This window comes from Rosa chinensis, chromosome 5, assembly GCF_002994745.2.
Source record: "Rosa chinensis cultivar Old Blush chromosome 5, RchiOBHm-V2, whole genome shotgun sequence".
Classification (NCBI taxonomy): domain Eukaryota; kingdom Viridiplantae; phylum Streptophyta; class Magnoliopsida; order Rosales; family Rosaceae; genus Rosa; species Rosa chinensis.
The window spans coordinates 88,923,601-88,946,751 of record NC_037092.1 but is presented as its reverse complement, the minus strand read 5'-3'; the positions used below and the strand labels follow the sequence as shown (position 1 = coordinate 88,946,751).

The 23,151-nt window shown below is 37.3% G+C and overlaps 2 protein-coding genes and 1 long non-coding RNA gene across 3 annotated transcripts; 1 reads left to right on the top strand and 2 right to left on the bottom strand.

Annotated features, from left to right (window-relative positions):
- Window positions 1-630: 630 nt before the first annotated feature.
- LOC112202420 (importin-5) lies at window positions 631-8,030 on the bottom strand. The gene is made up of 20 exons (XM_024343434.2): window positions 6,640-8,030; window positions 5,955-6,158; window positions 5,433-5,537; window positions 5,260-5,325; window positions 5,017-5,181; window positions 4,633-4,707; window positions 4,388-4,542; window positions 3,962-4,097; window positions 3,819-3,888; window positions 3,582-3,709; window positions 3,403-3,459; window positions 2,954-3,139; window positions 2,723-2,815; window positions 2,452-2,537; window positions 2,307-2,373; window positions 2,152-2,218; window positions 1,933-2,069; window positions 1,635-1,726; window positions 1,453-1,519; window positions 631-1,285 (listed from the first exon to the last, which is right to left on the bottom strand). Exons 1-20 carry the CDS (start codon window positions 7,864-7,866, stop codon window positions 1,121-1,123), a joined length of 3,348 nt encoding a protein of 1,115 aa, XP_024199202.1. The 5' UTR covers window positions 7,867-8,030; the 3' UTR covers window positions 631-1,120.
- A 1,547-nt stretch (window positions 8,031-9,577) lies between these two features.
- LOC112202424 (peptidyl-tRNA hydrolase, mitochondrial) lies at window positions 9,578-12,782 on the top strand. Its single transcript, XM_024343438.2, has 9 exons — window positions 9,578-9,760; window positions 10,154-10,331; window positions 10,428-10,512; window positions 10,588-10,655; window positions 10,974-11,024; window positions 11,118-11,191; window positions 11,607-11,665; window positions 11,751-11,827; window positions 12,160-12,782. The coding sequence occupies exons 2-9, from the start codon at window positions 10,224-10,226 to the stop codon at window positions 12,280-12,282; spliced, it is 645 nt and encodes a 214-aa protein (XP_024199206.1). The 5' UTR covers window positions 9,578-9,760; window positions 10,154-10,223; the 3' UTR covers window positions 12,283-12,782.
- Window positions 12,783-13,140: 358 nt separating this feature from the next.
- LOC112202425 lies at window positions 13,141-21,205 on the bottom strand. Its single transcript, XR_002937351.2, has 3 exons — window positions 20,951-21,205; window positions 18,019-18,277; window positions 13,141-14,750 (listed from the first exon to the last, which is right to left on the bottom strand). It is a non-coding gene; the product is annotated as an uncharacterized LOC112202425 (long non-coding RNA).
- Between the last annotated feature and the right edge of the window lie 1,946 nt (window positions 21,206-23,151).

The window sequence follows — 23,151 nt, the reverse complement described above, 5'->3', positions numbered from 1 at the left end:
CCTGTAGTAGTAGTAGTCGTCACTACTCACTCCTCCACCGCAGCAAGGTCAACGGCGACAACCAGCAATATTCGTGAGAGCACGAACGCATGACACATGGAGTAATAAGCCCCTAATAATACAACAAAACAATACAAATTTGAACAATTTGAAAAGAAAACGACAGCTCGCTTTGGGATTGTATACAAAGAATTTTCTGGGGAATCTCATGCTGCACGCTGCGTTTGGTAGAATATTTCATTGCATCATAGAAGATGCCATTGCTTCCTAGAAGTTAAAGATGACAATCATACAGGATAAAGAGGAAAAACAAAGGGATAAACACACGGTAAACAGCCTTTTTTTTGCTCCGCCTTTGTAACGGTTAAACCAGACTAAACAACCCCAAGATACATTGCAGGTTGGAATATGATCTCATAGGGTCTTACTGATGAACATAATGAACCAAAGCTACAACGCAACAACTGACGGCACTTTGCTCATTCTAGACTATACCATTTTGAGCATGCTTTCCCGGGGCCGGACATAGGATCAAGATTTCTACTTACAAATTATTATCTGAGAATTAAGTTCTTAGAAGCAGCACAAAAAAAAATTTCTAATAATATCTCATTTGCATTCACAATGGTGTGCAAAACCAAAATACTATAAGCCATTTTATTTCCTTTTGGGATCAAAATTGCAAATACAAAGAATCACCATTAATAATTCAGTCGAGAAGCTGACAAATGTATGCGCAGAAAACGTCAAAACACAACGAGACCAAAACTGCTACAAGAATCCTCACCAACAAACCCTCCAAACTCAGGCACCAACCAAAGGAACTGAGAAAAGAAAAGGCTCACATATCACAATCACCTATCCTTCTTTTCTTTTAGACTCAAAATTGCACTATAAATTGACACTTGGGGGTATACACATTCCTACCAAAAAAGGTTTGATCAAATTGTAATGATGACCCCTTCCACACTTCATCAAATGCTGGGTCACTGTAACACTCCATGCAAAACTGACTGATGACGACCATCACATGGAAAAGAATTGGAGGCAAATACTAGTAACACACAAGACAGATACAGTGTATCTGAAAGAAGCAATATGGCCACTCCACGCCAAGATACTATGAGGAAAGGATAGACTGCAGTGCAAGCTGTTGCTGGGGTTGCAAGGAAGACCAAGTTGAGGCCAAGGTCTGGGGTGGCAAAGTCTGCTGAAGCTGTCTTAATAGATTTATCATCCGACTTGCTGTTTGTTCTGTTGCCAACTCCTTACCGGCACATAAAACCTGCAGGGAACAATTACACCCCTCAATAAAAATATTCAGGCAAGCGTGAAAATGCAACAAAGAAATCTGCAGTTAATGAATCAGCTTATTGCTCATTGTGCATGTTACAATTTTCAGCGCAACAAAAAAGCGATAGGGTCAATCTGATTAGTTTATATTTCACAAACCTCTGCAAACACTTGAACAATTTTGGAAAGATTCTGATTGTTGGGTCCTAGAAGATCACTGTCAGACCTACAGAAGAAATGCAAACGTGCACACCTCTATTAATGGTAATCCGACGCTAAAATATATCAAATGACAAAAAGTGGCAGGAGAGGGCACAAATTAAAACAAATTGAAGCTCTACCTCTCAACCATAGAGCAGAGCTGATCATGAACAACTTTGGCTTCAATCACGTCACCTTTTATCGGTAAACAGTTCAGCCATGCAGGGATGACCTGCAAAACACAAGAAGATTGACATTTCAGCGTGCATAGAAACAAAAATATTGGAACACAGCAAAGAAAGATAACAATAAATCTTGAAAAGAGAAGAGAACACCCCGTAGTGTTTTCATATCATTGTCATATGTTCCATACTTTCAAGTTTCATCAGAGCAACAATAATAAATCCATATGAACACAAAACAAACAAATGGAGGTACCTGAGGTGCATCTATACTATCACGATGATATTGGCAAATCTTTCCTAGAGCAGAAACCGCATTATCATATGCCATTATGTTGTCAGGTTGCAGGGCATTGGGATGCTGAATCACAACATTTAGCCTCGAAAGAGCCACTGGACAAAGCCACTTCAAAGTGTTAGTAGCATAAACACGTCAGGAAAATTACTAACAATTTAACACATGCACAAAAATTACCGCGAATAAGAGGTTTAATTACAGATCCACCAAACTCTGCACAGACACCAAGTCCATATACAGCTGCCTGAAAAGGAAAGGAAAATGACAAGAATCATAAAACATGAATGAGAATATATAACCTCGTACACAAAAACAGTTTGACAAGATCAGACCTGTCGAACATCAGGGCTCTCATCATTACAAGCCTCCAATAGAAAGGGAAGAAATGTGTCATAATATCTGATCCAACACATCAGAACAAAATGAGTTCACAAAATAAGAATTACTGCACCTCGACATTTAATAGAACAAACTTACTTTAGAGCTGCTTCACGACACTGCTCTGCAACATCATCAAAGATGCATATTGCAATCCTTCTCTCTTCAGGTGTTTTATCCTTACCCTGTGCCAAAACATAATTCAGAAAACAAAGAAATTACCCAAATAATAAAGGCCATAAACAAAATCAAAAGTTAAGTACTTATTTTTTGAGAATAATAACTCAAGTAACTATATACAAAAGTAAATTCCTAATCTTGGAACCTCAGAAAAAGCTGCTTCCTTCAGGCAACGAAAAAAGCTACTTACCCACATAGGTGTTAGATATGTTGATAGCTCATCAAAGAAAGGCAAGAAAGAGGCTTTGAATGTTTTAATCAGAGTTCCCAAAATTTCTCCGACCTGGAACCAGGAAAAAGAAGTGGTTCAGCAAAACAAACAGAAGAAGAAATATCCACATTATATAAATGCGACCCCACAAAACAAAAGGTCAGCAATATTAATGATGTGCTGCTAAGAGATTGTATTTGAATAACTTACTTGATCAAAAACTTCTTCCTCTTGTTCATTTTCCTCTTTAATCAGTTCCCTTTCCTCATCATCAAAATCTTCTGCTTGGGTCCTTTCTGCTCTCTCTCTTTTCCTACTTGAACTGGCAGTGATCACCTGCTTTATCTCCTCAACAATGGATCTGACCTGGCTTTCATCTAAAAGTGGTCCAGAGATCTGAAAGAAAATACAAGCATCCACTACAGTCATACAGAAGAAATAAAGTGGCATGTAGAGATGGAAACACCAAAACTTTTTGGTACTTTGCTCTGTTCATGATATAACTGAAATAACACTTCATTTCAAGGTGCAACGTGCCTCTTTTCTCCCAAACTAAATAGACAGATTCTGTGCCGAAGAAAAAGATATAGCAATGCCATACTTTTCTGGATAAAAGCTAGAAAATAAGTATATTAATTTGTTTTAATATATGACCACACCTGTATGCATTCATTTATCGCATCCAATATATTTGCGCAGATTTCTGTATCAGGTTCCTGCACACATATTGCATTCTTAGCAGTCCACCATAAAAATAATAATAAAGAATCAGGAGAGCATTTAGGTCATTGTTCAGGATCAGGGAGTCATAATTCATAATTAACAAACAATAAACAACCTTATGCAATGCTTCCACCAGAGCTGGAACAATGTAGTCAGACAATTGCTTTATATAGGTTTCATTACGACCTTGAGCTAACCCTTTCTCTATAGCTAACTTTGCAGAAAGCAGTAGCTCCGGCATTGCTAGAAACAAAGCAGAGATAATTCTTTATCAAGTTATGGATATAACGTCCAATGACATATAAAGAGGAAAGAGCAAATAAAGACATCTAGTATTAACAGTGAATAATACCTGAAACAGCTGCCTTCCTCACTTCTTCATGGAAATAAAATTTAAGTAGTGGAACTAAAGTTGGGGCAACCTGCAACAAAATGACCTTTTAAGTATCATATCACTTAAGCTCTGGAAAGAAAATAATTATGACACTGACAAACCTGATCAATCCAAGGAAAGAAACCTTCTTTCAGTTCATCTGCATAGCAACACAGCATATTGCAAGCTGTAGCTTTTTCTTCCAATACACTAGTCTTGATTCCAATCCTTTTATCTCCAAGAGTAATTGTTTCCATACTGCATTGCAAAGAAATATTTAGCATGACATACGCATAACACTATCCCCACATCTATATATTACATCTTACACATTTATATTCGTAATTTGGGCAGAGAACATCAAGGGTCTACAAACATAACTTGTTCTTTTAAGGATGATTTTTAATCTAGTTAGTTCATTGTCTGTGCAAGCATGTGTGTGTGTGTGTGTGTGTGTGTGTGTGTGTGTGTGTGTGAGAGAGAGAGAGAGAGAGAGCAATAAAAAAAAGATGCCCAAGTGAAAGGGAACAAAATAAACAAATTCAAACCTTTCATCATCAGATTCATCGATATCACTATTGTCATCTGCGGAGGTAATAGTTACATCTGGCTTAAGTTGAGCAGACTGAAGCAAAGGAGGCATTACAACGCTCATGTACGGGAGGAAATCTTGTCCTAAACACTTGCAGAGTCTAGCCCATGCCTACAACATTGTAAAAAAATTGTTATTGCAAAAAATAAAGTTGGTACTATTGCACTTTCTGAGAAGGGCACTATGAAGGTAAAAACATACTTGTAGCATGTAACTTGTAGTTGGGTCATCTGCCTCCATTTGAGACCCTTGCAATGACATCAGCACTTCCATGACCTTAAGGAAAACAATAAACATTAGCTGGTACATTTGTAGATTAACTTCCTAACCAACCCAAGAAATCAAAATGGCTACAGGTTTCTGACAGATTCTTGGATAAGTAAAGTGGTGGTGGTCAAGCTTATATTTATCAAAGAGAAAATCTATATGCAATCAAATCTACATAGGAACATATAAAATATGCATGCACAAGCAGAATAAAATATTTATCCGTCTTCTGTCCTACCAATAGCCATCATATATCTCAAGTAGAAATTCCGAAGGAGAAAAACACCAATGCAATGAGTGGTTTCATATATGTATTACCTGCTTAGCATCATCCCTGAATTTCTCTTTTCCAACAGCCATACCAACCAAGCTAATACATTCCATGGATTTAGCCCGAAGCATGCGATTAGATTTATCAGTTGCATTCACCAAGATAGTTTTCAGGTAAGGCATAACGGCATCATAGTATTTTTGGAAATGCTCCTACAGATCCCATCACAGTTAATTGATTCATCCTCAAGACAAACATTCACATAGAATAACAAACTATAAAGAAAATACCTGAGATGAATCAGCAACTGATGCCAACGCAGTCAATGCCCCCTCTTGCACCATTTGTTTCCCATTCTGCAGAAGATATAAATGTCGACATACTTGTAAAATAGTATTTCAAAAGAGTATAATCATGTCAGTTCTGCATCAGGAATGTGGTATAGTTTTATATAAAAGATTACCTGCAGAAGTACAAGCAATTTGCTCACTATTCCATCCAAATAAGGTGTCAAAATATCCGGTGTACAGTTCTCACTGAAGTTGAGCACTGCTGAAGCAGCATGTGCCTGCAGATATCAAGTTACAAGAAGTAGATTATTTAATAGGCATATATATTCTATAAAAATGTAAAAAATAAATAAATAAACAAGGGTTCCTTATTTAATAACATGATCTTGAGAATGAGCAGTCTAGTGAAACACAACTGACCAAAATAAAAAGCATGCTGGCATGTTTACTATCATCACCTTTATTCTTTTTTCTTTTCTTTTTTTTTTTTACAAATTTTCAAGTACATAAACTAATAGTGTCTAAACAAATTTTCAATTTTTTGCTACTCTACAGTGTACTTTAATGATTTTTCATATTGGAAATCCTTCTTCTCAATGAAACTAGCATGGTAACAAAGAAATCCTTGACCTGTCAAATATAGCCAGTTAATTCGATCAATGTCGTCGGAAATAAAACCACTAATATCAATGTACCTGCACACGAGGGTTCTGAAAATCATCCATGGCAGCAGCTAATGCCGGAAGCACCCGTTGATGATATTGAACTTGCAGGTCTGGGCCCAAATCAGTAGACAACTGCCCAATTGCATTAATAGCTGCCCACCTTACACGAGGATGAGGATCTTGAAACGAATTCAAGACCATTGCCACCACTTGCTCCAAATTTTTTATCATTACCTGGAGCAAAATTAAAAGGAATAAACTAAGAATAAGGTAACTTGAATCCATTTGACTATAAGAAGAGGTATATGCACAAAAATTTTGCTGGTGAACTTGTTGTTGATATAAAGTCATAATCTGTCAGTTTGTGTGCGCACATCATACATATAGAACAATCAACTCGAATTCAAATGAAAATGTTTCATATATGTCCAGCGTGTTAATACAAGTAGAGAAGATTACTGTTCCCATTATAATTCTACCTAGTTGTCATCATGTTGACAGAATAACATCCTATATGAAAAACAATGGGGCTCTTATCACCAAGCCATATTATACAGAAAACAAGCATTGCATTCAAAAAGTGAAATATGCAAACATCTAAAAGCTGATGAGCTAACAACGATTCCTAGCTTGATCCACTAAGTAGCTATGGGGAGTGACAATTAGTTTCCAGACAGTGCAGGATTCAATAACAAAATAAGGGCAAAAGTGATACCTTAGAACAACCCTCAGCAATCTGTGCAAGGGCAATCAATGCTGCATGGTGTTTCTGCCACTCGGGGGCAGCCAAATAAGCAGGCAACTGCTCAGACGCGACGGGAACAATGGTATTCCCACCCAAGGAAATGGCAAGCCTATCCAAACACTCCTGCCCAACACTGTAATTACCACTCTCACCAGCATCCTCATCTTCAGTCTCGGCAGTATGCCATGAGGGATCATCCTCGATATCCAAAACCATCTTCATCAAAATAGCAAACAACCTACTAATAAACTGCGGCAACTTCCTCATCATCCCCGGGGCTCGCTCCCTGGCCTCGGCTAGAGTGATTACAAACTCTATGGCCAAGTGCCTGGTCCCTTCTTCCAAGGACTCAGCTTCAGCAACCTGCAGCATAGACCCAACCACCTCCACAATCTGCCTCCTGAGGAACCTGGGCTCGGTCCCAGCCAATTCGATGAACAACTCGAGAGCCTCCTGCGCTGTGGCCTCGTTCCCGTTGTTCAAAGCCTCCATCAATGTCCTCATCATCGCCGGCAGGAGGTCCTGAAACCTATCCCTATCTCCAGAGCTGGTCAAACACTGAATGAAATTAATCACGGCATTCAAGGCGGCGATCTTAACGTCAGAGTTGGTGGAGGAGCTCAAGCAGTGCAAGAAAACGGCGTGCAATTCCTTGATGAACGGAACCAAGGAGTCGCCGATGTACTGAGAAAGCTGCGCAAATATCAAGAACGCCGATTCTTGCAGCTTGGGCGAATCGGAGGAGACGCATTGGAACATGAAGGGGAGGAGCTCCGGCCAGCCGTTGTCCGGCAAGATTCCGGAGGCGAGCTCGGAGATGGTGTCGCAGAGCTTCTTGGAAATCGATTTGACCTCCTCGCGTTGAATACAGGACAGGAGAATCGATTTGAGGCTGGACTGCGTCGTCGGGGAGAGCCTGGGCCAGAGATAGGAGTCGTCGCGGGTGAGCTGCTTGCGGAGGAGAATGGCGGACATGGCCCGGGCCTCCTGCGCCGGCGAGAATTGGAGGAGGTGAGCGAGTTTGAGTGAGAGCGAGTCAGGATCGGTCTGCTTGCAGAGATTGAAGAGGAGCTCGGCCTGGGATCGCTGCTCGTTGGCGGAGGCCATCAGGTGGGAGATTAGGGTTTCGAAAGGGGCCGGGTCGGGGCCGAGAATCGTCGCGAGTTGCGCCTGCTGCAGCTGAGTCGACTCGGCCATTGCGAGTTAACAGGCTTCGCGGTTTCGGCGGCGGCGGTGGTGAGTGTGAGAGAGAGGGGCTCAACAGTTTCGGGGGCGGTGAGAGGGTGGCCTTTGAGTTTTTGGGACTGCGCGAAGAGATGGGGGCGTGGGTGTTTAAAGTAGACGCGGGAGTAGAGGAGTGGGGCTTGTTTTTTTGCTAATTAGGGCAAACGCAGCGCAAAATATATGTGGATAATTAGCTGTATTGTCCATATGTGTGGGTCATCTCAATAATCATCATTATTTTCTTCAATTTTTAATGTATTAATTATGGAGGGAATTTACCTTTCATGCAAGGATTACAACATATTTTTGTGTATTTTATTGTGTTTTATAAAATATTTGTGTCCGCAACTTTTTCGCAAAGATGCTTTATTGGACGCTCCTAATAATTATTTCCTTCCTAATTGTTATGCATATTTATTGTGACCGTATTGATTTTCTTAATGCGTTCGTTTTAAAATACACAATACTGATATTAGTCAGAATATATCGATTTATATTGTTGTATGGTGATGGTTGAGTTGTCAAAAATTTTATCTTTTTGTGCTCTGAGACCTTAAATTGTCCATTTGAATCTCGTTTGTAATTTTCCTTTTAAAATCAAATAACGTTAATTATTTTTTTTAGTTAATTTTTCTGCTTATTTAAGACTATGGATGTTACCTGAATTGTATGTTTTTCTCCTTAATAATAATGTCCAAAGACCCACCATCAACATAATTCTCCTAGCAAGGAAGAGAACCCTATGACATGACCTAGGGTTTGCAATGATCATGTATCCGGCACACTTCCCTAATTTCGGTCAAAAATTATTTATATTTGTGTAAAATTATGAATCTGTTAATAGTTCAATTGTAATGGTCGAAAACTATCACTTTTTTTTTTCAATTAATTGTTTCCTGCTTAATTGTTCTGCTATTTATCATGACAGTGACTGTTTTCTTAATGCATTCATCTTGAAAATGCACACTGCTAACACTAGTCAGAATATATCGATATGCATTGTTGTATGGTAATGGTTGGGTAGTCAAAATTCTATCCTTTTGTGCTCTGAGGTCTTAAATCATCCATTTGAATCTCGTTTGTAATTTTCCAATCAAATAACGTTAACTATTCGTTTAGCTAATTTTTCTACTTATTTGGAACTATAGAAGATGTTTTGTTTTTCAACCAGAAAACACGGACTGCATGTTTTTCTCCTTATAATGTCCAAAGACCCACCATCAACATAATTCTCCAAACAAGGGAGAGAACCCTATGACATGACCTAGGGTTTGCAATCATCATACATGACCATCTAGCATATTTCCCTAATTTGGGTCGAAACTTATTTACTTTTTGTGTAAAACTACCCCCAACACTTACTAGTTTCTCAAAAAAAAAAAAAAAACAATGATTCAAATGTAAAGGTCCGTTGAATTTCATTCCATAAAACACATTCATCGGGAGCAAAATATGGTAGCTGATGGATTAACTAAAAGAAGTACTGATCGAGAGCTTGGATTTTGCAGGTGTCCTTCAGGTCCTTCCTTTATTTGTCAAGCCATGCTGTTAGTTTTTTTGTTTTTTTTTTCCTGTTCTGGGTCTTGGACCCCCATTGTACCAAAAAAATAAAAATAAGTCCATTTGGGTCTGTTTTCGGTTACGAATTTTTAAATGGGCCGCTAGTAGAATGGGCTTGTGGGCTTGCTTCGATCCTACAAATCCGAATATGAAAGAGTTGGCCTAAACCAGAAGACCCGCCTTTTTCAGTTCTCACCGGCGGGAAGACTTCCGTGTTCAAAATGTGTCGTTGTGACTTGTCTGATTCTCGGGGCATACCTGAGATTGGCTCAGTTTTAGTTTGAATCCGCGTTATAGAACAGAAATGGTGAGAGCTTTTCTTTATTCGACTTGTTTTTTCTGTGTTTCCGGATTTGTCTTGAAACCGAAGATTCAGCCAGTCTTGCGGGATTTTCGATAGATTGAGGAAGGAATGGGGCAGGAAATTTTGGTTGCTACTTTATCTACAACTTTTGTTTTCTTGTTTGTGCTTCTCTGATTCTCATTTTGCGAAGCGGAAGAAATGCCCACCATGTGTTTGAAGAAATGCCTGTGTTGCCTCTTCGATTGTTTCCCAGTCTTTATTGGTCCTCATTCGGACATGTCACTCGATCAATTTTGAAATCTCAGCTTACAGTTTTTTTTTTTCGTCGCAGACAGTTTGAAAGTATACACATTTCGGAAGGCATTCTAATTGTTGCTGAAATGGTTTGAATGGCAGGTGAGGTGGAGACTTGGGAGTTCATTCTGAAGCTTAGAGGAAGGCAGAGAGGACAAGAGAGGAGAAGAAGATGATTAGTAGGTTAAGTAGGCGTTACTTTTGCTCTGATGCTCCGCGGCCGTGGCTGTTTGTGGGTTTGGGAAATCCCGGCAATAAGTACAAGGCAACCAGACACAATGTACTATCCCAATTATGCATTGGAACTGTACTTTCAAGGTTTTTATTGAAATTTTCTTGTATAACAAGTTTTGAGTGTTCGTTTGGAATGGAACAGGTGGGGTTTGAGATGATTGATGTTTTCGCTCAATCGCAAGGGATAGCCATGAATAGAGTCCATTGCAAAGCTATATTCGGGCAAGGCATGTTAAATCTTGGAATAGTTTTCTTTGGTTTTTAATCTTGTCTCTGGTGTTCATGAAAGTTTGGTATGGCAGGTTTTGTAGATGAAGTCCCTGTTTTCCTAGCAAAGCCTCAAACGTACATGAACCTGAGTGGTGAATCGGTAAGTGATTGACATAGTTTCACTTAACATCTGATGGAATCATACTATTGCACTTTCTACTGCAACCGTATCTTATGTTGAATTAGGAGTCGCTGTTAATCTATAATTGCATATGAGCAAAAAAGTGATTATTACTCTGTATTCATTCCTCGATTACACTTATAGAAGTCATTGTAATTCTTTCATGGTGATTAACTTCTTCAGTATTGTAGGCCTATTGAAGCTACTGCTTATGTTAGAGAGTTTTCCTTTTAATAAAATTCTAACCAATAATATTAGTGCATAATATAACTTATACCTCTATTCATTCAACTACAGACAGGACCGCTTGCTGCTTATTATAAGCTACCTCTCAATCGTGTGCTAGTGGTACTTCTCTGCTTCCATTTTGATGTTTCGTTACTTGAGCGCATATCTCTTTTGTTTTATATCTTTCATCTGTTTATTTGTCCTTGTATGTAGTTCCATGATGACATGAACTTACCGTGTGGGGTACTCCGTCTTAACCCAAATGGAGGTCATGGAAGCCACAGTGGGTATGATAAAAGTATTCTACTTTTACTTTCTTAGCATATTTACTTCTGAATGACTAAGTAATGATTATAATCTTTTGGCAAAAAATGTTAGAACCTACCTCTAGTTTGACACAGTGGTGATTAATACAGCTATAACTTAATGAATTCTAATTCTGTTATCATTGGGATATAGGAGTTGCTTATTGATATTCTGTTATTGCTAGAAAATCACTAATTCATTGTGTTGATTCTTTTCTGAAGAAGAGAAGAGTGAGGCCAAAATATTGTTAATAGAGTTCTTCTGGTCGAGTTTATCTTTTGTTTTACTATCAACTGTGAAAGCGCATGTCTGACCACTGTCTAGTACTTTGTGATTGTCTTTTTCGAACGGACCAGATGTGAGATATCAGTAATTATCAATTTTCTTATTGTTCAGGCTGAAGAGTGTGTTCTATAATTTTCGAGGGAACAGAGAATTTCCTCGTCTAAGAATTGGTTGGTTCAAATTTCCAAATTTTGTGCTTTGGTCACTGTTAGTATATCCTTTGCACTGTTATAAATATATTGAATTTCTTTTCAGGTATTGGAAGGCCTCCTGGTCAAATGGATCCAAAAGCATATCTGCTCCAAAAATTTAATGCAACAGCTCAAGGACGAGTAAGTAAATGACTGTTTTGAACTGTCTAATACTTTTAATTTACTGATTCTTTTGTGGATAGGATGGTAAGGAGATGTATTAATAGATGGTTGAAATCGTATCTTTGTTGCATATGGATTGGATCAGATGTTTGATTGAAATTGTATGATGAATCCTGCATTGATCTCTTGAAGTCCAATCTCTCTTTCGTTTAATTCATAACTATCATAATGGAAGACTGGTAATTACTTTGAGCTTGTTCATAAGAGTAATCCGGTCAAGCTCCTTGTTGACCAAGTACAAGGGCGTTGCATTTTCCATCTGTTAGTAATGCTATTGCTCTTTGGTCTAGATCGACGCTGCTTTGCAAGAGGGAGTCGATGTACTGAAGTTCCTGCTGTCCAAAGGGCTGAACGAGAGTGCAATACGCTTCAACACAGAGCAAAAGTACAAGCACTTGACCACGGCAACATGAACATAACATTTCTGAAGGAGACCAAATATAAGTAAGCCCCTGTAAATTGCCTGAGAATGTGTACAAACAGAGGTAGGCATTGAATCATTTCTGAGTGGGAAGTAACACAGTTCTGCAGCCTGGACTGTATTAAACAAATGCTTTCTTATTAAAATGTAAACCCCTCAGCTGACCTAAGAAATAAATTTGACTCAGAATTCTCATATCCGATCGGATCTCTCATATATTTGTATATTATCCCAATTTATATCTGAATCATTTGAAAGCTTGAAGTAATGGAGGTGATGACTCTGGTGGGTTGGTCTCTCCTGTGCGAGTGGTGCATGGGAGCTATCATGAAACAGCAAAAATCCAAATCCTAAACCTAAAAAGAGAGTGGCGTAGTGCTCTGTGGATCCCATCCTCGCTGTCTCTTTACTGCTTCGCTTTTTCAAGACAGTGCTTACGCGCGGGCAACCAAAGTAGACTCTAACTCTCCCACACGCACACTCAAGGAATCTAGCATGCTACACAAATTTTGTAAATAAAATCAAAATGATCAGACAAGTGAGAAGTTACTTTTACCCATTAACCCAACTACTGTATTTAACCGGAGAGAAAATTTACTATTCTGATGATGGTGAACAAATCAATTCAAAATAAAATAAGAAATTTGGCATGAAGGAATAATGATGTTAAATGAATTTAGTAAAAATATTGTCACACAGTATCATTTGATTTACTGACATAAGTCTTTATTTTGTAAATGAGAGGTTATGAATTTGACTCGTGAAGTACTAATTGTAATTATGAGGAATTGTTGTGATAAAAAAATATAAAAATTTATCGAGTTCATCAGTTAAATTGAAAGAATTCTAATTGATTGATTTTGATATTGATATTAATATTTGATATTGATACTGTATATATAGTTAAATACATAATGAAAGCATCCTTAATTCCTTCCCATACAAGACAAGTGTGCTAATGGAAATTATCCACACAAATGGGGAGCATATCCACTATGAGAGTAAAGCAAAACGAAGACTAATAGTCTCATACTACTACCCAATAAAGCAGAAATTGACTGCTGCTCTGCGCGTGATATCACCGGGTCGACAGGCGCGTGAGGAAACCATATCCCCCGATCGCTATATCCTGTCCATCTAAGAAACAAACAAAAACATAGAAGCAAAACCAGAAACCCTGAATTATCAACACCCCCCATCTCCCCAATTCCGTCGCCAGAAACAACGAACAGAAACAAATCTTCATCTCATCCAGAATAGTCACAACGAAACCCAGCTCGATTCGATTCACTATCTTCATCAAAAAATGAGGAACCCATCTTCGACCTCATCTTCCTCCAAAGGAAAATCATCATCATCAGCAGCTGCACCCAAAACAGCAGCAGTATCGTCTTCCTCGAGCAAGACGCCGTGCTGCGTCAAGGTGGGTCTGAAGAGAGGTCCCTGGACTCCCGAGGAAGATGAGCTCTTAGCTAATTACATCAAGAAAGAAGGCGAGGGCCGGTGGAGAACCCTCCCGAAGCGCGCCGGCCTCCTCCGCTGCGGCAAGAGCTGCCGTCTCCGCTGGATGAACTACCTCCGACCTTCCGTCAAGCGGGGCCAGATCGCCGCAGATGAAGAAGATCTCATCCTCCGCCTCCACCGCCTCCTCGGCAATAGGTATGTCTATCTATTCCGGGTGTTAGGGTTTCTAATGTTTTCCAATTGAATGAGATGATCGATGAATATATCCAACCGTCGTAACTGTAGATGGTCTCTGATAGCTGGGAGGATTCCGGGGCGTACAGACAATGAGATAAAGAACTACTGGAACACTCACCTGAGCAAGAAGCTGATCAGTCAGGGCATAGATCCAAGAACCCACAAGCCACTCAATCCAGATACCTCTTCTGCTGACCATGCTGCTGTCAACAATAATGGAGCAGCTGCTTCTTCATCCAAGACCAATCAGCATCGGGGAGGCACGAGCTCAAACCCTAGCCCTAAAAGTCCAATTACTTCTTCATCACCTGAGGAAGCAGCTCCCAGTGCGAGGGAAAATGGGTACCATGTTACCAATGATGATGATCTGGGAGCTATAGTCCACGGAGCCAACGGCTACGGTAATGTTATGACCTCCAATGACTCTAATGGGTCTGCAGCAGGAATGGGAGGTCTGAGAAGCAACCTACTAATTGGAAATGAGGAGGATGAAGACATGAACTGTTGCACCGACGACGTCTTCTCTTCGTTTCTGAACTCTCTGATCAATGAGGATCCGTTTGCTGCTGCTGCAGCAGGCCAGCACCATTCGCAGCCATTACAAGGAATGCAACATCCTAATGGGATTGCACCACCTGCTGATTCTTCTGCTCAGGCTTTCGGTGGCTGGGAATCTGCGGTGCTCATGTCTTCCTCTTTCATCCAGAATGATTCTCACAGGGTTAATGTCGATCAAACACAATAGTGATCTACCAGTACCTGTTAGCACAAAGCTGCAAATTATCAAAAAGCAGTTGTTGCTTAATTAGTTGATTTATGGAAAGGCTAGGGTTGATTTGAATTCATATTATTGTTTGTGTATTTGTAATCTGAATTTGTTCATCTACCACTTGATCATTGTATATGATCATTTTATAATGTATGTTGTTCCGTTTGTTACTAGTATTGTAAACAAACATAAGATTTCGGGATGTTTGTATTGATATAGAGTGTGCTTATGTATGTGTGGATTTATCTTCGTTTTGTGTATACAACTATTTGCAGTTGATTTTGGAAGTGTTTGTAACTTAGATGCACTGAATTGTACATCAAGTATCTAAATTTTTTCATGGATATACATGTTTAATGAACAAGAAGGTGCAATCCAAAAGCTCTTACACACACAGGCATGATCAACGTTTTTAGTATTCATACTGCATGTTAGAATCTCAGATATTCAAGTTAATTTCATACCCTAATATTTCAATCGACCATATGCTGGTTGACATCTTGTTGAATTCTTATTATGGCCATTGATATAATGATGCATTTCCAAGATTAAACACACCAATTTTATAAATATCAATGAATAAATGAAGATATATCACAGCTAATCGATGGATGTGTGTTCAACATATATATAGAGGCATGTATGAAGGACCAAAATCCATGAATTTCAAACTATATATGATCACAATATATACATATCACGTCAAACAATTAGAAGTTACTATTAATTTGAGACAAAAACAGAAAACTTATTTGTCAGTACTGCCTCCTGTAAAAAAACTTGGAAAACCTATATTATTCATGTTTTAGCAATAAACATCTTTATGATTAGTGATCAATGCCTGGAAGTACTTAAAAATCTCTTTTGGCAAGTAGGTACTCAATCAAAACTAAATATGGGAAATGAGTATCCATAATTCTCAAGTTTCACCAACAATTCTCTATATTTCTCTTCTTTAGCTACAAGGAAGAGAGGAAAGGCTGGGAGAGAAGCAAATGAATGAGTCTTACGTAGTACCTATCGGTATCCATTGATTTGCCATCAATTCCTAATGGAATTTTGTACTTTGGAACTTATATGAGATTCTGTTGGGTGCTTGAAGCAATAGCCATGCATAAATTTCAAGTTAATGAACAGAAAATACAGCTACTTCGTGCATACTCTGGCCATTGTATGATCAGTACTTTTAGTCAGATATGCATTTTCTCTCTAGCTCTTTGCTTTTATGTAATTAATGATTCACTGCATGCATTATGTTTCTTAATTTTATTTAATATATACATTTCATAAGTTTCATGTAATTGGTGGTAACTAACTTTGTTATCTTCGATTTTGGAATAAGTTATCATGAGTATAATATTTACATTTCTTGTTATTCAAATAATAGTGCATGGATTCGTACGTCTAGCTAGTTTTATAGACATAAGCGCATAGGCTATATACTGGTAGCTCGATCAGAGTGTAAGAACTGCAATTAACACCACCCTATATATGTTTTAGCAAAACTCTAACTAAAAACACTAGAATAGCATTCTACATATAGATTCAGTTCTTGATGGTGATCCAGTTTAATTATATGCATATGCTTCTAGTTTAGGAGTGATGAGCTTTTCTATAAAGAACTAAAAGGTTACTAGAGGAGTTTTTATAATATTGTGGTGTCAAAGCAATACTCAAAATTGATAATTAATCACTAGGTGGCATGGCATAGCGAGTTACAGTCAGGTTGCTCTTTCTTATATAGGTCAAGTCTTTTCTAAGAATGGGATGGGGAACATGGTTGGAGCAAACTTATTTCTCCATCTGATAAATGGTAGCCAATGGATAGAAATTAAATTTGCAAGGGTGAGATACTTATAAAATATAAATTATGTAAAGCAATAAAAAGTAGGGTTGCAGTTTACTAGTCCAATACCAATATGCATAGAAGTAGTGCTAGCTGATGATCAACACTCAATACATCATCCTGTAAAAAACTTGGAAGAACTATATCACTCATGTTTTGGCAATAAACATCTTATGATTAGTGATAATGCATGCCTGGAAGTACTTCAAAATCTCCTTTGGCAGGTAGGTACTCGATCAAAACTAAAGATGGCAAATGATCATGAGTATCCATGATTCTTAACTGTTACCAACAATTCTCTATATATATTTCTCGATCTTCTTTAGCTACAAGGAAGAGAGGAAAGGCTGGGAGAGAAGCAAATGAATGAGTTGTACGTAGTACCTATCGGTATCCATTGATACCCATTTGCCATCGATTCCTAATGGAATTTTATACTTTGGAACTTATATGAGATGCTGTTGGGTGCTTATTGAAGCAATAGCCATGCATAAATTTCAAGTAAATGGACAGAAAATACAGTTACTTTGTGCATACTCTGGCCATTGTATGATCAGTACTCTTAGTCAGATATGCATTTTCTCTGTAGTTCTTTGCTTTTAGTGTAATTAATGAGTCACTCATGCATTATGTTTCTTGAATTTTATGTAATATATACATTATATAAGTTTCATGTAATTGGAGCTAACTAACTTTGTTATCTTCGATTTTGGAATAAGTACGTTAATTATCATGAATATAATATTTACAATTGTTCTTAATTATTCAAAAAATATAATGCATGTATTCGTACGTGTAGCTAGTTTTATAGACATAAGCGCATAGGTTGTATACTAATAGCTCAGTGTGTAAGAACTGCCACTAACACCCTATGTTTTAGCAAAACTCTAACTAAAAACACTAGAATATATAGCATTCTACATTTAGAATAAATTATTGATGAAGATGCAGTCATTTAACTATGTGCTTCTAGTTTAGGAGTGATGAGCTTTTTGATAAAGAACTAAAAGGTTACTGGAGGAGCTTTTTATATATTGTGGTGTCGAAGCATTACTCAAAATTGATAATTAATCACTATAGTTATTTAAGAATGGCATTTAGGTGGCATAGCGAGTCACAGTCAGGTTGCTCCTCCTTATATAGGTTAGGTCTTTTGTAAGAATTGGATGGGGAACATGGTTGGAGCAAACTTAATTTTCTATCTCATAAATGGTAACCAATGGATAGAAAAATTATAAGGCTGAGATGCTTATGTAAATAAAGCAATAAACGGTAGGGGTTGCAAATTACTAGTCCAATTACCAATTTGCATGCATGCATAGAACTAGCTAGCAGATGATCAACACTCAGTATTGCATATATATCACCATTGCATGCATGTTGAAGGTTTTAAGGTAAAGCTGGGAGCTAACCTGAACTTGTATATGCATGCATAATCTGAATTCCGAAGCAGGATCATTCACTTGTATGAAAGCCGCTTGTTAGAATGCAGCAACTTAGACCAATCTGCTGGATCGATCGAGTTGGTACATGTTGAAAGACAGGATCGATATAACGATCTGCGCTAAAAGCTAGGTTGTGTTGAGCATGAAATGATCATTTTTAATCATCAAAATATGCATGCCAGATCGATCTGAGAGTCGCCATGTACGTGTACTTTTCTGGAGATTCCTGCAGAACAACGAATTTGTAATGTATGGGTATATGGACTTCATAATTATTCTGATAAATAAATGCATGCAAATGCTAATGCTGTTCACAACATGAAATCGATGTATATATGAATCAAGCTAGGGTTACTAAATACATTACGCTTCTTTTTTTTTTTTTTTTTTTTTGAGAATGACATTACGCTTCAATCCTGCTTACGCAAAATTATTATATTTCTTCAAAAGTAGAACAATGGAGCCATAAGTTACAAGAGGTTCTCTTTCTCTTTCTTTTTTATTTTCTTTTTTGTTCTAAAATAAAAGGGCTGAAATTGTCGAGTTAGAAAGGTAGACACTCATGCATTTGATCAGGGAAGACTTTAAGAACATATTGGGAACATCAAAAAACTAAAATCCATAGGTAAATTAATTATGCTGAACACCATCCATGAGTCAAAAAACCTAAGTATCTCCAATAATGATAGCAATCCGTACCGGCTAGATAAGCAAAATATGAAATATGACGATTGTTTCTAAACTTGTGCTCTATTAGCCTATTGTAAGTGAAATAGGAAAAAGAATGAGTGTAAATTGTAAAATGGGGAGTGTGGATTTCACTCTCCTTTTGTAATAGTGAATACGAAATGTTGATACAGTATTGTTATACCTCTTTGAAGAATTATTTTCCATTTCATTCCTAGCTAAATAGATGAGGTTTGGTTTAAGTGAAATTTCACTTTGTTTTGCAACTGCTTCAAAAATCGAGTGTCGGTAGAATATGGGCCAAAGAATATGTGTATTGTTAATGTCTAATTAGGCCTCTGATCTTTGAGCACCCAGCCCAAGATAAGTAGTTGACATTTATCTGGCCCACTAAATGTTGGGCTCTACAGGCATTTTGTTTCTTTCATTGGTAAATCAAATTTTGTTCTTCCTGTTTTTGGCCAAACACTGTTTTGTGTTTTTTATTGGTGCCTGCTTAGAATGTTGTTGGCTCCTACTTTGTGATTTTGACCAAAATCCAAAGACCCACATCCAACCGTCCACTCAAACTACCAGTCTTCTCAATCCACCAAGGAGATTGGTAGATATGGTTGACCCGTTGACCAGTTGCAAACACAGATTCTCCAACTTTGCACTACAACTATTGTTTTGACTCTGTCTCCCACCCACATTTATGCACTTTTTAATTTTTCTCATAATCTATTTATAATTATTTTTCTTAGATTCCAATATTCTTTTTGCATTATTTCATACAAATCTAACACTCCAAATCATGTCTATCAGTCTTCTTCGAATATCTAATTACTTAGATACAAACACATGCAAAGCTATAAGTAAGAACTACCATACCAACCTATAACTATTTCTTGTTCATGTTCGTGCTAGGCTTTTGGCTCCTATTAATAGTCAAATGTCACAAAAATGAAATGATTCCTTTTTTTAAATACTATTGCTAATGGGTACTAATTCAACTATATGGTTATGCAGTTAGCAAATTGTTGTTTTTGTGGCTACTAAGAGAATAAAATATTTCTGGGTTTTATTTATATTTGCTGTAGTATTTCTTGGATAGGACCAAGAGTTCTTTGGATTCAGGTCAAAATCCATTTCCTGTAAATGAAAAAGTTTTGTCTTGTTTTTTTTTTTTTTTGATACAAAGTTTTGTCTTGTTTAAAAAAAAATGTAAAGGCTGGATTTGGGCCAAACAAGATTGGGAGTTTGTCTTCTAGTGGGTCGGATTTTGATACTTATAGTTCTCCGATTATGCGTTTCTTATGCCTTATAGCTATATCTCGTTGTGTTTCCGATTTCTTCGTCTAAGTACATGCATGTTGGCGGTACACAATCGGTGCACCGTTAAATTAGAAGAAGGGTTTAAAGGCTGAAAAGGAACATATTTATACAAAAAAAAAAAAAAAATTCTCAAATTTTATGTACATATCAAGAGATAAAAAAGAACAAGCTATAAAGTAAGAAATAATGCATGCTAATATGAGTGTATATGTTGAAAATGGACCTTTTAAAGTATGGCAAATGTTAAGTACCTAGCTACCTGACTAAATTAATCAAAATCTTGCTTCCACGTGTAATCAAAAACAGAAAAAGCTGATAGACAATATGATTTTCATGTAAGAATTCATTCATTTTGAGTTATTTGGTTCCTATATTTTGTACCTACCTCTAACTGGTAAGATGAGTTTAAATATTGGTGCATTTTCATATTCCAACCACGCTTAATCGAACAGATATCATGGTGTTAACTCAGTGGTTAGAGCACCCACTACCTATGTACGAAGTCATGGGTTCGAGTCTCCATGAGGCAGGAGTGAAACTTTTGGATCATCTTTAAAAAAGTAAGGAAAAAAAAAATAAAAAACTACTCTTAATCGAACAGATATCATACCTAATTAAACTTGTGCGTACTAACATGAAAAACAGAGAAGACATTTGGAGCGCGCCTCATTAAGAGCCAACAACAGCAATGAACATACACAACCATGTACTGCCATGAAGGAGCAAAGGAACTCATACACTACCATGAATGAGAAGCAAAAACTACCAATGCATATAAAATTCTGCTACAAAATCTCCAACTTCCACAAACTTGAAGAACCAGGTTTCACAGAACAGCAAGGAAGAAAAACTATGTAAATATATAAAGAAAGAATTCAAATGATGAGACGATACTCACCGAATGATGCATATATATCCTCGAGAAGCTGCTTTTCCTTTGTTGCAGAACTCCATTCGAGCCCTTTCACCAAGTGCATTGCTTTATGATCGCGTAATGATAAACCAAATGGGGTCATGGAAATCTCACTGCCTTAAAAAGCTTAAAAATAAGCTAGAAAGAAACTCGAAAAGTTGAAAACGGAGAAACTTGAGGCTGCAGAGAAAGCTAGCTCCCTAATATTTTTTTGGGTTTCTTCGTTCATTATCTCAGATGCTAGCTGCTATTATAAGCACCCAGTTAATTTTTTTCCCTAGGGATGCACACGTGTCAGCCGAGGGTTGGTAGTTCAGTGTTGTATGTCCCAATGATGGGGCTTATAGTTGGAGGGTTTGTTTGGATTTGACCGGTAGATTTTGTATTACCGGCCTGAGAACGTATAAAACCGAACCAAACGTTCTTACCCAAAAAGAGAAAGTCTGACTCTGAATCTGTTAGACAGACCAAACTTTCTAATCTCATTATTTTGGCTTCCAAACGCTGCCCCCTTCCAGTCCACAACCGCCTATCAAGCTCAGATTTTCACCTGCAATTTATAAACAACATGACCTAATTGGTTCCTTTGTATCGTGTACTAGGTTGGGAGATTCTGACTTGGGCTGTGTTTGCGGTCGGCATGGTACTACTACATTTGAGCTTCTGGACCAATAATTTAAGACACAGAAATTAAGAAGACCCCGCAAATTTCATCAAACTCTTAAGATACCCTTGAGGATCATTGATGTGATGTTAGTTAATTAAATGTTACTTTAGAGTTTGGATTGCTTATGTAACCTAACTTTCAAGGCACATTTGTTTCTTTCAAACATTTCAGTTCTAATCGGAACGACTTCAAAGTAAGCAATTAGCAGGGCCGTCCCGTGACAAAGTGAGGCCTAAGGCAAAAGTTAGAGAGGCTTTCCTTCAAAAAAAAAAAAAAAAAAAACTAAAAGGTAACAATGTCGACAAAGACAAGAAGAGAAATTTTCATTTGAAGATCACTCTTCTTACTTTTTGGGATGCAAAATGTTGATTAAGTTAGTGAATTTAAACTTTTTGAACAATTTTCTTTCAATAGATAATATGGCTAGTCCATTCAATCTTTTTTGTGACATGGTTGATCGTAAATATGATTTTATTAGTTTCAATTTTGAAATCTTCTTTTAGCAAAAGCAACTGTAACAGGAATAGTTAATAGTATTCCATAAGCAATTATGGTATTTGAGAAACAATCACATCTTTGAACAAAGTGTAGAACTTCAATTGGTGTTTCTACTTTTCGATCTAAATCTTTGTTTAGCATTTCAGTTAACAATCTTAATTCTAAATGCAGCTCTGAACCATCTATATCAGAAACATTATCATGAGTAAGAAACTCTTCAAGTTTGAGACACTTTACTTTCAAATCCGTATCAACTAATGACTTTAATTGTTTCACATCACATAAAAAATCAAAAACACTTTCATATAATTGAAATTGTTCAAATCTACTCTGAAGGGAAGATATGGCTTGATCTACTATATATAAAAAATAATCAGTCCTAAAAGTATCTTCAACAGAAAATGTTGGTTCATCATTTGCATTCTCATCAAACTGTTTTTTTTCTACAAGTCCTACGTTTTTCACGAAATATAGGTTCTATTTCCATTTCAAGTGCAATCTCTCTAGCTAAAATCATAGCATATGTAAATCCATATTCTCTATACTTTATAAAAAAAAGAAACCAAGCCTTCTAACAATTTAATAGCATCACCAATATCCATGTCTTTAGATTGTAGCTGTTTACTAACCAAGTCAACAACATATAGAATATCATACCAGATAATCATGCCTAATAAAAATTCAAAGTTTGCAAAAGCATAGTCCGCTAACATTTCAGCTTCACATTTTAGTGCACCATCTAAGTCATCTACATTTGCTAATTGTTGTAAAGCAGCTCTAATTTGTGGAGCTTGATATCTAATAGCCTTGACACTTTCTACCTGACTTTCCCACCGTGTTGTAGCCAATGCTTTGATAGTTAAATCACTTACATTATCGTCTAAAATTTTCCACCTCTTTGTTGAAGAAGAAAATAATACATATATTTTCTGTACAATTCCAAAAAAAGTTTTAGCTTTAGGACAAGAGTTAGCCATGTCAGAAAGCAGTCAATGCACAAGGTTTAAATTATGAGAGCCAC